The 14,187-nt window shown below is 34.5% G+C and overlaps 1 protein-coding gene across 16 annotated transcripts in view; it reads left to right on the top strand.

Moving 5' to 3' along the window:
* LOC125672262 (single-stranded DNA-binding protein 3-like) overlaps positions 1–12,259 on the top strand; it is a 61,545-nt gene extending 49,286 nt beyond the window's left edge. For 5 of the 16 annotated variants that reach the window (XM_048908467.2, XM_048908460.2, XM_048908457.2 and 2 more), the window contains 5 exons: positions 1,815–1,847; positions 2,940–3,013; positions 4,786–4,861; positions 6,445–6,545; positions 8,179–12,259. In XM_048908467.2, coding sequence (XP_048764424.2) covers positions 1,815–1,847; positions 2,940–3,013; positions 4,786–4,861; positions 6,445–6,545; positions 8,179–8,286 — 392 coding nt within the window. In that variant the 3' untranslated portion in view covers positions 8,287–12,259. Of the gene's footprint in view, positions 1–1,814; positions 1,848–2,939; positions 3,014–4,785; positions 4,862–6,444 lie in introns of all 16 variants that reach the window. The other 11 variants (XM_048908466.2, XM_048908463.2, XM_056163493.1 and 8 more) reach the window with 4 other exon arrangements.
* The last annotated feature ends 1,928 nt before the right edge of the window (positions 12,260–14,187 follow it).

The raw sequence follows: 14,187 nt of genomic DNA, 5'->3' as shown, positions 1-14,187 counted from the left end.
TGTACATGTAACACATTATTAAAGAAATTCAGCATTTCGTTAGCATTCTATAACGTCACAATAAACCACAGCAAAGGTCGATTGTTAATGTTGCGATACTGGCATACCTTTGAACCTATATCACTGGTCCACCCCTAACTGTATGTCCATAGGAGTTTGAAATTTTATCAATAAAGTTAATAAAATGTACTTGATTGACCAAGCCTTGAGCTATGGTCAATCAAGTACATTTTATTAACTTTATTGATAAAATTTCAAGTTCCTATGGTATGTCCATGTTTGCGATTACCCGTTGTACGAACGCGACACTCGCTTCGTCAATATATATATATATATATATATATATATATATATATATATATATATATAGTCTCTTTTTTGGAAGTAAAATACAGAAAAAACTCTAAACACTTTGTTGAAATATTTCGACTGTGTTACCGGTCTTCTTCACGAAAACACGACTATGAAGAAGACCAAGCTTTAGAGTTTCTCTCTCTCTCTCTCTCTCTCTCTCTCTCTCTCTCTCTCTCTCTATATATATATATATATATATATATAACTGACTCGGCCTAAATTGCAATAAAATCAGTAGCAAAGAAATTTTCAACACTTTGTTCGTGTTCAGACCACAGGGGCTCGAATTGACCCTCTCTATTCTATATTTACATTTATTTGTAAATATAGAATAGAGATGTCAAATTTTAAAAAGACAAATATTTCGTGACGAGTCGCTGTGTTCAGACGAAATATGCTTCTCTTGGATTTTCTTTGCAGTTTCTTGAAAGTCATTTCCCTAAAAATTTCTCGCAGTTCTACAAATTAAAGACACCTTTGGTACATTGTCAGGGGTACAAATATTTCTTCTTAATAAATTTTGTCTGATTTCTCTATTAATATACACTTGATTTCTTTTTAATTTCATACTCGATTAACAAAAATACATCCGGTGTGAGCATTGCCGGTGTGAGCTTCATTGGCGACATTTTCGGTGCAAGAGTTCCCATGGTTGACAATTTTATAACGTGGCCTTTGCAACGCCTAATTTCTTACTGATTTTACCATAAAATAAACTCTCGGCATGTAATTTTAAAATCAACGTCATTGTTTTAGTTGGTATTGGTTTTCCCTTTTCGCAATCTCTTCCATCGTGCTAAAAGATTATGTAATGACACGCCAGTGTAAAGACACGTGTGACGATCTAAAATTATTTTTATTCCCGCCCCTTTAAATATTGTTCCAATCGCAGTGATTGTTCTATCCTTGATGCGTCAACATTGACAGATTTGTTTTGAAACCAACTATCCGAGACCTCGAATGAACTTGAGAAGCTGAGTCGTTCACACTTACTGTAAATTCACAGTAAAAAAAGAGAGGACTTCTTTCATTTTGTTTTTGGAACTCATATAGCCACATAACATTTGACATCATCATTTCTCTTATGTGCCCAACATGGTAATGTTCTCAGAATAATTCAATGTTATTCTAAAAAGGCAGTATTGGAATAAAACAAAATTTCAGACAGAACAATTAAGTCTGTGAGAAGATTCAACCCATGTTAGGAATGTCATACACTGCCTGCTTTCATTTCTCTGCATGAATTTTGTTTTTAATTTATAAAAATTAATTGCCTAAAACTTGTACTTCAAAAAATCATTAAACTCTCTTTCACTCTGAAAACTAGAACTGCAATGCAGACATATAATTTAGAAATTCCGTGACTTGAGGCACACTAACTTGACAGAAATAGCCTGTGTTGCTTCCATTGCTATATTTCTCTGATTGTGTTTTTCTCCTTTCTTGTTTTCGCTACTCAGATGATGTTGAACCACAAAAGATGCTTTGTTTAGGTAAGAGAAGCCCTAAGAAACAACCTGGTTTCTTGTGCAGTGGTTGATCATGGTTCACCCAGGCTATTGGATGTGTAATATTTCTCTCCAAGTGCTTTTCAGTAGCTTTTGTGATTTTTCAATACAAAATGCTTTTTTGGGGGGCAAATTTAAGGGAAAATCGGTATATACTTTTTTTTTCATTTCTGTCTATTTTATGCGTAATTCTGATGCAGATTAAAAGATTGGTTCCCTGCTTTGCACTGATGAGGTTTGCATGAGTCACCTTTGCAGAGGAATTGCTTGAAGAATAACCCAAACCATTTTCATAACAAAGACATTTGATAATTTCTTTTGATTGCTTTTAACAAAGTCCTTTTACAGTATACTTACTTCTCGTAGAATTCACCAAATGTTGTTGAATAAATCACCATGAATTTAGAAAATGTCAATTCTTTTCTCATGACCTGCCAACTTGTTCTTGATTTTTCCAACCATTTAATGATGCATGGTTGCATGGAAGAATGCATGAGCAGCATGTCACAGCCATATATACTTGGACGTATTTTGGAATTGGTACAAAGATACTTTAGTACAGTTTATTTAAAGCTCAAAGATATTATGATTCAGTTATGTGTTTCTAAATCAACATGGCTTGTATAAATTCTTACCAGTTTGCTAGGAATCTGGCAGATCCACATTTGAGCAGCGTACGAGTTCACGTTGTATTCTCTGGACACTGTCTCCTTACTGGACAGAATGTATAGCATTCCACTACCGAGACTATGCACCAACAAAACACAGAGTTCACAGCTGTGACAGCTCCACCACTGAATATACACGTGTCTATATGCATTGCTATTCAATATTGAAATACAAGAATATTCATAAAGTAAAAGTTTTCTCCCTTATTCAGCAGAATTTACAAAAGTCATGTGATCAAAGTTTATGTAAAAAAAACAAAAAAACAACCCAAAACGGGCTTTTTATTGAATGTTCTTCCTATCCAGAAGTTTCTATGAATAGCATTTTAGAATATAAACACATCTAGGTAAGGAGATGTTTTGGGTAGGTAGTAGCACGTGTTTACAATATGTTGATATTGTCTTTCAGATTCTACAAATTCAGGAGATGGAATGTATGGCATGATGAAACCAGGAGGACCAGGTTTACCGGGTATGCCAGGGGTAAGTGTCGGGGTTACCGGGTATATCAGGGGTAAGTGTTGGGGTTACCGGGTATGTCAGGGGTAAGTGTCAGGGTTACTGGGTATGTCAGGGGTAAGTGTTGGGGTTACCGGGTATATCAGGTTTACTGGGTATGTCGGATAAGTGTTGGGGTTACCGGGTATGTTAGGGGTAAGTGTCAGGGTTACCAGGAATGTCAGGGGTAAGTGTCAGGTTACCGGGTATGTCAGGGTTACCAGGTATGTTAGGGGTAAGTGTCAGGGTTACCAGGTATGTCAGTGATAAGTGTCAGGGTTACCGGGTATGTCAGGGGTAAGTGTCAGGGTTAACGGGTATGTCGGGGTTACTGGGTATTTCAGGGGTACGTATCGGGGTTACCGGGTATGTGTCGGGGTTACCGGGTATTTCAGGAGTAATTGTCAGGGTTACCGAGTGTGTCGGGTAAGTGGGGACACCTGCTGAAAAAGTACCAACCAAATGTTTACAAAAACTAAGCAAATGCCTTTGTCAGTAGCTTTTTTCACACTGTGTATTTGATAATGAATACATGTATGATATAGCATCAGTAAGCTTGCTTCAAATGAGCCACATCCAAAAGGAAAGGTCTTCATTTCATTGTCAACTCTGGTGTTGTAAGAACAGTTGTTCTTCATTGGTTGACAATTGTTTGGAACCTATTCAAAGATGGATGTCATTAATACTGAGCAAAGCTCTGATGGACTGAAGGCCCATCTGAGAAGCAAGGTTGTAAAGGTAACACGTATGTGAAAGAAAAAAAGACAAAATCTGCAAGGGAATAGAGATAATTTCTACATGCATTCCCTGACAGTTTTGTGAGCCATATGTGCTGCATTTAATTCAACTATCGGTATCCTTGGCTGTCTCCATTTTAATTCGTACGAAGCCACACATGGAGTTCTGGGTAATTGATTCATTAGTTGGTTCAACAGTTATTTTAATTTTTAATTAGACAGCCAAAAAATACAAGAATGACATGCAATTTATAATTTAATGACTCAATTTGTTAAAAATGAATTGTATAATTTATAATGATTGTAAATGTTTTTAGCAAATCATTATGTAGAAAACAGTAATACAACTAAACAGAAGAAAGAGTTTCTATAAATAAAAATGTAAGACTTCCATACTACATAGAAAATCCCATAGATAAAGTAAATGGTTTGGAATGTAGCTCCACAAACATTTTTGATAAGCAGATAAGTTTTCTCATACCTTTATCCGTATTTCTTGTTGTTGATGTGACATCACAATGCACTGTTTACATCAACTGAATTATATTTCCCTGCGTGAAATGAATAGGCGGATCAAATGCCGAAAGTTGTGAAGAAAGATGTAAAATATATTTTGATCATCTGTAAGCAAATGTACCACGACATCTAAACAAGCAATCCCAAATTGTAACATCACATACTTTAGCATCCACTTAAGCCTCAGTGGACCTTTTTCCAGTTCCATATGAAAACTAACACCAAAAAAATAAAAAATTGTAATATTGGATGTTACTGGGCATTTAGCACCAGATTAATTAATATACATGTATTCAAGTGAAAAGATATTTCTATTAATTTATTGTACTTACTACTATCACTTGGGAAACGCCAATGACCATTTCATGCTTCGCTTGGTTCAACGGTCACACCGTTATACACATAATATATATGTATTAGCAGATTAGCATTAATACTTTTATAGTAAAAAAAAATGTATGCAATGTTGAAACAATGTTGTAATCATGTGATGTGATATTTCAGCAGTTCCCTGGTATGCCAGGCGGACCTGAAGGAGGAATGGGCATGGGGCCAGACATGGGGCAGGTCATGAATGGTGGTGAGTAAGGTTAAGGCAGGTCATGAATGGTGGTGAGTAAGGTTAAGGCAGGTCATGAATGGTGGTGAGTAAGGTTAAGGCAGGTCATGAATGGTTGTGAGTAAGGTTAAGGCAGGTCATGAATGGTGGTGAGTAAGGTCAATCTGAGAGGGTAGAGATAGTAGAAGGCTGAGAATATTGCACAGCAACAAAAGAATATCTAGAATCCACACTACATTTATCAATTAATCAATGTCAGAGAATTACTATTAAATTATGGTGAAATCACTCAAGATTTTGGGATTTATTTGTCCACAAATTCAAATCCTTTTTTAACACAAGTGGTCTCACAAAGAACATGCAATTTGTTGCTTTAAGAGAGGTGTTTCGACAGTATTGCATATGCATGTACTGATGGGACTTCATGAACTGCTTTGTCTTAATCAGTAATTTGCCCACTGTGCATTAATATAGAGCAATAGGTAGATGTTTGATAGGCGACACTAGTGGCGGTGACGAGCTTCATAAAAACATACGGAGTAATGAAAATGTAGGAACAACAATATATATAATAGCGAGACTGGTTGTCTCCTAGCTAAATATGTGATTTTAAAGAAATACTGTTCAATGTTGTCAACCTTAATAATAAGATTTATAGTCTTGAGTTTGTTTTTACGCCTTCCATAGCTAGCAGCATAATGGGAAGTACTAGTTTGTTGTGACAACTTCAAATTTGTCATCAAAATTAGAGTAAGGTGTGTCAAAGCCATGCGTTATATTCTTGTTGGTGTTAAAGATGTTCTTGTATTTAACCTGTATGGTGGACAACTGGTGCTTATTAAGACACCCCAGTATTAACTTTGTGTCTCGCAGTGTTATAAATAGAAACACACTGATACTCGATCTGGTGAATCGATCGTTACACTTCTTTCCATCTTACATGGATAGGCTAGAATGCTGCTACGGTTGTTTCTATCTTACATGGATAGCCTTGATTGCTGCTACAGTTGTTTGTATTTTACATGGATAGGCTAGATTGCTACTACAGTTGTTTCTATCTTACATGGATAGGCTAGATTGCTACTACAGTTGTTTCTATCTTACATGGATAGGCTAGATTGCTACTACAGTTGTTTCTATCTTATATGGGTAGGCTAGATTGCTGCTACAGTTGTTTCTATCTTATATGGATAGGCTAGATTGCTACTACAGTTGTTTCTATCTTATATGGGTAGGCTAGAATGCTGCTACAGTTGTTTCTATCTTACATGGATAGGCTAGAATGCTGCTACAGTTGATTATAACTACACAAATTTTGCTCTTTTAAGTTCTGTCTACATCCTGAATGGATGAATTCAATCAAAGTGGGTTAATTTATATTTACTCAATATCCCTGAGTAGTAATTATGAAGTTTGTATGAAATTTAAAGTGGAGTAGACTCATCTTTCAATACATTTGGGTGAAAATGATGCAGAGCAAATATTTTGTAGTACTTCTATATAGTTTCAGTGTATGGGATTGAAGTTTGTAGGGGCATCAGGTTTTGTTCAAGAGAACATCTGTGTTTAGGGCTTTGTATTTATTGAATATATCTGATTTTCAGGTGACTTAGATGGCATGAAGAATTCCCCTGCAAATGGCCCAGGAACGCCGCCGGTTAGCATGGCAGGCTACGTAGGCGACGGCTTAGGTTACCAAGATAATGTAAGTCAGCTGAGTTTGTGAAAGGATTTCATCAACCTCTGAAAGATGCTCAAATGGACTACGACTGTTGCCCAAAGTATTTGGAAGAGTCGTTGTAGTTTTGATGTTTTGTAAAAGAAAACTACATGAGGCAAACTGTGCCTCATGAAATATAGGAAAGACAAAATGACACTGTTCATTTTTCACATGAGAAAAAAATTAGGAAGGGGAATCTTAGTGCACATAAGTTTTTGAAACAGAAACAGTAGCGGTTTCACTTACCAAAACCTTTCACCCCTGAAATCATACATTTTTCGTTCACATCACTGATCAATAAAAAATTGTACTAAAAGTGCTTCAGAATAGAAAGGGATGAAAGGTTATACATGTGTGCGTGTTGCAAGGCCCACCCCCCAAACTTAACAAAATAGTGTAACAAAATCTGATATAATCTGTCTTCTCTCAATGGAGTAGAGCCACTTGTAATGAACATCACTCTGTTAATGCTTACTGACACCAAACTCTCTCATTATCCTGTCTGCTCTGGGTTGATGGGACACTTTGCATGCCATTTTCTGAATGCCTTTAACGCTTTGATCTTTCCTTTATTTTGTGATGACTTGCTTGAATAATTTTGATTTAATCCTCTTATTTTCATATCCACTGCATTTATTTTTCGCTTTGTAATGTGTTATGCTTGATATGAAGATCAACTGTCAAACAATCTTGATGGATGCAAAATCATTTATGGAAATTTCCTGTTACATTTCCAACCAACTGGGTTAAAGGAATAAATGGAATCTAAATTTGGGGGAAATTTTAGTTTGAATGTATGTTGGTTGCCAACGAATCTTGATTGCATACATCTTATATATCCACCATGCCATATCAACTACAGTTGGATGTCAAAATTTCTTGAATGTTTTTCACACGTGACTTCTCTGATCACAGCATGGCTGTAATTGATGAATGAAATGCAATTTTTCGAAGTTCTCTCCCTTTGAAACTTTAATGGAAATCATTATGCTTCTATACCATCACATTTAAACACCCTAGAAAACTTACGCAAAAACAAAGCTGTGTATACCATCACGTACCCCACAAAATATATGCAAAAACATGGACACAAGAAAGTTAATTTTGGCCGTGGGCTGCAATCTCTGTCCGTTTTTAAAATGGTTTCCAAGCAAAATCCCTGTGCATGTCTGAATCTGACACAAAGTAGCAATCTGATGAAGGGGAGTTAATTTACCAATCATCCCATGGTGTGTGAAGTTTGTTACTAAACTTTATTTGAAGGGACCAGTAACATAGATATTAAATATCAAGTCCTAACACAAAAGCATATAGTTGACCTCATTGCTAAGTCATGAAGAGTTAACTCATATTATCAAATCATCAGTTTATCATGGGACAAAATCAGTTTAGCTAGTAATCCCACCTCAATCTCCATTTTTGACACTCTTTTTTATGAAATAGGGGGAGGGGTTAGTTGCCCTTGAAATTTCAATTGCATGACGATTTTTCTGTCTTTCTTCCTTTTTATCTAGATTTTCAAATTTTAAGAATTTTTTTTTTTTTAAATTGGGGGTTATTGGAAATTTGACTGAATTTTCCAGCATCAACTGACCGTTGATATTGTGTGATTTTGCAGGACCAAACCGAATCCGCAGCAATCCTCAAGATAAAAGAATGTATGGCGGAGGAAGCTAAGCGGTTCGAAAAAGACTCCGATCAGCCTGAATATTATATACCACAATAATATATCATCCCATACATTTTTTTGTTCAGAAACAAATCTCGTCTTTATTGTAAATTTTTTGTTATTTATAAGTTATATGACTTTGCTGTCTATAGTGACCATCGCGAGAATGTTTTATTACGATGGAAGTGGTCATGATTATTAAAATGGTGCTTTGTTTTTATGTTAAACTGGGTCTTTTTGGAAGCCAAAGGACTGGGGATGCAAAATCAGTAGCCCTTTAAACCCCCGCCCTCCACCCCAATTTAGTTGAAATTTATTTTCAGTTGCTAAATGCCTTTATAAACAATAAGTAGGCAAAATAGGGTTTTAATCATACAGTTTGCGTGAGATGTCGTCATTGTCAGTTGTGGCTTTTCAAATCCTTTTCCTTTGCATTTTTGTTAACTGCCATGTTCAACTTAATTTATGAAAACTTCATTTACCCATATTTTGAAGGTGCTTTTAACACATCTACACAAGTAATATAGATTTGGTGCAAATCAGTATTTTTATCTTTACACACGACAACAGGAAAAAGCAACAGTAGGTTGTGACATCATCATAATAAAATCATCACCACCCGCATTTCCCAACTTCTTGAAAATCACAAACCCCTTTTGTGGCCCCTCTCCTTTGGTTGGTCCAGCCCAGTTTTATTTTTATTTATATGTGCTGATCACTTATCTATGACTGAAACGACACTTTTTTTTACATTAGACCAAAAGACACATCAGGATTGTTTGCGCAAGAAATAGTCTTTGAGCCACAAATGCCGCCACTTTAATTTTATATTGTTAGCTTTATAAGTAGAAGCTAATTTGTCTATCGCTTTAGTATTAACATTTAACAGAATTTACTCATTATTTTTCTGCCTCTTACATTTACATATAATTTATTTTTTGGTTAATCTGCATGTCCGAACATTGAATTGAAAAAATACTTGTTTATAAAGAATGGTTTCCAAGGAAAAACCAGAGGAAATTCTGGCCAAAATGCATTGACCTTATTTTTCTGTTCTGTGTTTTTTTTGGTCACCATGTCGTGTTTTTATGTGTTTTAACCCTATTTTTTTCCCCCGCCTATAATAGACAGGAAACTAGCGCTAAGTGTATACAAATGGTGAAATTAAATCTCCAGATCTGTTTCTCCCTTCCGTGTGGCTTTGTTCTCTGGCTTGTCAGATTATTTCTGTACAATTTCTAGCACACACCCACTTTATGTCTCTGTATATGCACTTAGTATTGACATCACTATATAGCTGCAGTCGGGGTGTTACAGATCCTCAGAAACAAATCGAACTGTTCTGACATCAACTTTAAAACAGTTCTATTACCATGAACTCTGACCCAGAGGTCAAGAGATATTTTGTTGGAATTTTTAAACCATATATGATATATATGTATACAATTATCATGTGTTTTTTTTTCTATTTATTTGTCATTGTTCATTTCCCATATTTTTTTCACATATGTCTCAAAATTGTATGATCATGTGAAAGAATATTTTTCATTTGAGTTATTATGGTTATTTTTTGTAATGCATTTAATCCACAGTTTAAAGATTATAGGTGACATAGATCGAATACATGGGTTGGAACCACAGAGTGAGTGACTATTTTATCGTAAACCTTAGCAAGAGGTCTACAATCATTTCAAAGAAGGTATATTTTTAAAACTTCTTTTTTTGCAATTTAAATGACAAAGTTTGAGAGGTGTACCACATACATGAGAGACTGAAAGAGTGATGATAGAGAATTTTATTCCTCATAAAGCAGAGAAGTACCAGTTTATGTGCATAGCCATCAGTAACCTCATCTTCATATGTGTATAATACAAGTGGTGGATAAAAAAAACAATTTTTTGAAAATATCATGAACATTTACTGTAAACAATTTCATCTTGGAGCACGAGGTAACACACATTCAAGGTGTCTGTACCTTATGAATTGTATTTCGCTCTGTGAATGCAGGCATAATATGATGTGATCGGACATTCTGCACCAGTATGGAAGTCTTGCCTTGATACCAAAGAGCAGTTTATTTTGTTATCAGGGGAGGGAATTTATATTTTGGTTGTGAAAGGTAAACAACTGTTTAATTGATATACTTCATTCATTACACCATCTGGCCATAAGGAGGATGGTCGCTTCATTAATAATTTGTTTTCAGAGAGAATAAACTTATTTTTATTCATCAGGGTTTTAATGCTTTTTCACAAATATTTAATGATCATTAAAATGATACATTCAAAATGCAAATTTTTCCACATGTTTGTTTCTCTGTGAAAGGGAAATTCCTGTTGTGAAATGATAATCATTTTCCCATGACGATATTTGAAATGAGAATCAGTTAACACACAAAATATGTTCATCTACATTCAAGAATGAATATGTTGCTTGAAATGAAAAAAAAAATTTTAATTGTGTTCAAAACATTTAATGCATTTAAAGAGTGATTTTTCTTCTTCATTTCTTTAAAGGTATTTTCTGTAAACAAGTTACATGTGTAGTCGTGGATGACCATAAACTTTTTTCCAAGTTTTTTTTTTTTTGTGGTGTGAATGGACATTTATCATGTTTGCATTTTCCAGTGTGGAATATGTTCATACAGACTTTTTTTCTCAAATGGAGACATTACTTCTGTGTTTTTCTTGTGTTGATGTATTAGATTTAAGGATCTGATGGAAGATAAATGATAGCAAACAGTTTACGCAATATATATATATATATATATATATATATATATATATATATATATATATATAAATTTCCGCTGTTCATAATGATCTTTTTCTCTGTTATTTATAACTTGTATTGGGTGTTATTCCTTGAGGGAAATTGAGAGTTCTTTGTGAAATAACAGACTTTCTTTTCGTCCAGTTTTCAGTTGATGCTTATTTTCTAACAATATACCTTAACACACTCAGGTAAAAACATTTGAACAGTGTTGGGGAATTATTTAAGTTTTTGTCCACAATCTTGCCACTGTATAATTCTAAAGATTGGGTTGTGATTCATATTTAAAGTAAAAACCCTCTATCCTTTTCAATTCTTCATGCTAGGCACTAGAAGAAAAAAAGCATCGGCCTCCTTTGAAAATGATAGACTTTTTTGAAAGAGTATGGACAGAAACTACTGATGAAAAACAAAGCCTGTTGTTTTTAGTTTGTTTTTAGATAAAGCAGTTTTGAGCCTCTCAAATTTGATCTGTGAATTTTTTTGTTACTTTACAGATATATTGCCTTGTACATTTTTGTTTTTGCAAGAAGTATGCATTTTATATCGAGTATTATCTCCCTTTCATGTTCATAATCAACGGCTGTAGTGTATGGTGTTTTCTTTTTCATTATTTTCCCCAACATTGTTGATGTTCTAGTGATGATCAAGTGTATGATGATTATTATGTGAAGATGGATGATGTAAAAGGTTGCAATCAAAAAAACAGTGAAATGACATGGCAATATATTCCCAAATACAAATATACAAAAGTTGTTGTCGACATTGTGTAAATATTTCATATCCCATTTTTCTGTATGGAAGTCAATGGTCTTAACATACATATTTTTATTTCCTGTACAGCCATACACATCAATTGATCTGTCTAGATGTGTAGTAGCAATTATCAATGTTCCTGTTGTTAAACTATCACCATTAAATTTTTTTTTAATGAAGGAGTTAAATGACTAAGGAAACCCTCATTGTATCTCGTATAAATTCATGCATTTTAATATATATATATATATGTAGAAAACAAAAATCTCATATGAAAAATCAGTTGAGGTTGTTCTCATTTTTTTTTTTACCTTGGAGATCAAATAGTGTGGTTGTTTCCTTGGTGACTTAACTCCCCTGAATTACATTGATAGTTGCCGTTTAGTCATATGTCTGTTTAGTATGTTGGCTGTATGTTTCTGTATTGTACAAGATCTTCTGTAGTCAATATTGACTGGAAGCTCCATAATGATGGAATAAATTATCAGCGAGAACATTCTAATACTGTAGTTGTCTTGTTGATTTTTAAGAACTTGAATGGTCTCGGAAGAACTATACACGTACAGTATAAGGGGCTTGTTAATTTTCTACAATGTTCGAAAGTTAAAATATATGATTATTATAATAATATTATTAGTGGATATGCATGTATAATCTTCACGATTTGAAATATGTATTTTTAGGTCCCTAAAATCAGGGTTCGGGGCGTATTGTTGCTGTCGGAAGCTTTATCCATCTTAATAACTTTTGAAGTAAAAGAAGTAGAGGCTTAACATTTGGCAAATTGATAAAAGTATATGAGAGTTGAAAAAAGAATTTTCCCCATGAAACTCTTCACTCGACTATTTTGGAGGGGAAAAGTTTCTGAGGACACTTGATACAAACAAAACAAGAGTACTGCAAACAGTACATGATACACCCATGACAAGCTTATGTAGAATGCTTTTCTTAAGCCATGATTTGTATAACCTTGATTAAGGTAGTATCGGCCATCATCTGTGACATACTTTCTTGCATCGTATGAATAAAAGGGCCTAGCTTGAGGTACTCTACATTGTCATAATGGCTGACTTCCTTTTGGAATTGCATGAAAATATTGGCAATATTTGTCTATTCATTTCAAAACTAATAACATAGCTCAGTAGGTAAGCACGTCGACTGCTGAACTGTAGATCGCGTGTTCGAGTCCAGCAGGGGTTTTAATTTTTTTCCCCAGATTGGTTTCTAATAAAACTGCATTTTGTAACTAAATAAAATGAATTTGAAAGTTTTCAGTTTCAAAATATTGTTGTACATATCTTCCACTTTTCATCCATATCAAATTTCTCAGGTGTAGCATTCCTCCTTAAGAACTGTGACGGGGTAGATAAGAAACTAAGAGTTTTGTGTGTAAATTATTTTCCAAATTTGACCAAGTTCAACAACCTGCAAATATTTCAAACATCGAAGAAAATTCAAAGTTGTTAAACATCAAAATCCTTGTACTATGCACATCAAATTGTTTACAAAGACCCTAGCTTTAAAACAGGAGTTAAAAGGACAAACCATGCACTAACTTTATAATATTTCCTCAAAACTAACCAAGTTCAACAACGTGTAATTTCTCAAAATCTTTGCCGCATGTCCATCTTCAATACCCATACAAACACTGTAAAAGAAAAGGGTCCTCAATTGAAAATTGTGGCAGGATGGAGAAATTGTGTCCCCTCCATATAACATAATTTTCAAAGGAGCAAAACTGCACAGGTCAAAATGGATAAAATTCTGTTTCCATTTTCATTTCTCTGTAAAGTATCAAGCTGGAACTTGCTCTGTATCTTTTGGATCATATTGCAATATTGATCCATTTCAACCTCCCTTGCATGAGTTTTGCCCCTTTATTCAAAATCTAATGTTATATGGAGGGTACATGATATGTCTGTCTCAACTCCTACAGTTTTCAAGTGAAGACCTTATTTTACTGTGCTTGTAAGGGTATTGAAGATGCACATGTAGAAAGGATTTTGATTTTTGAGAAAATTATAGGTTGTTGAACTTGGTCACTTTTGAGGAAATATTACAAAGTGAGTATTGCAAGGATTCCGATTCTCAACAATTTTCAAGTTTTAATGATGTTTGAAAAAATTACAGGTTGTTGAACTTGGTCAATTTGGGGAGGGGAGATACTTTACTCATAGAGCTCTTGGTTGTCGCAGTTTTTAAGCTAGGACCTTTTATACATGGTGTGCAAAAGAAAGTATGTCGCAGATTATGATGGCTGTTATTAAACAATAGCTTCAAAAAATCGCCCTACATAAGCTTATGACGGGCGTATTGTTTGTTTCCAGTACTTGTTTAAATCTACACCAGGAAACTGTGTAAACTTCATTAAATTGAAATTCACTGCAAAGAACCAAATTTAGTCAATATCGCTCGCACTCCAAAGATTGT

This window comes from Ostrea edulis, chromosome 4 (assembly GCF_947568905.1).
Source record: "Ostrea edulis chromosome 4, xbOstEdul1.1, whole genome shotgun sequence".
NCBI lineage: Eukaryota > Metazoa > Mollusca > Bivalvia > Ostreida > Ostreidae > Ostrea > Ostrea edulis.
This window is presented reverse-complemented; position numbering and strand designations above follow the sequence as displayed.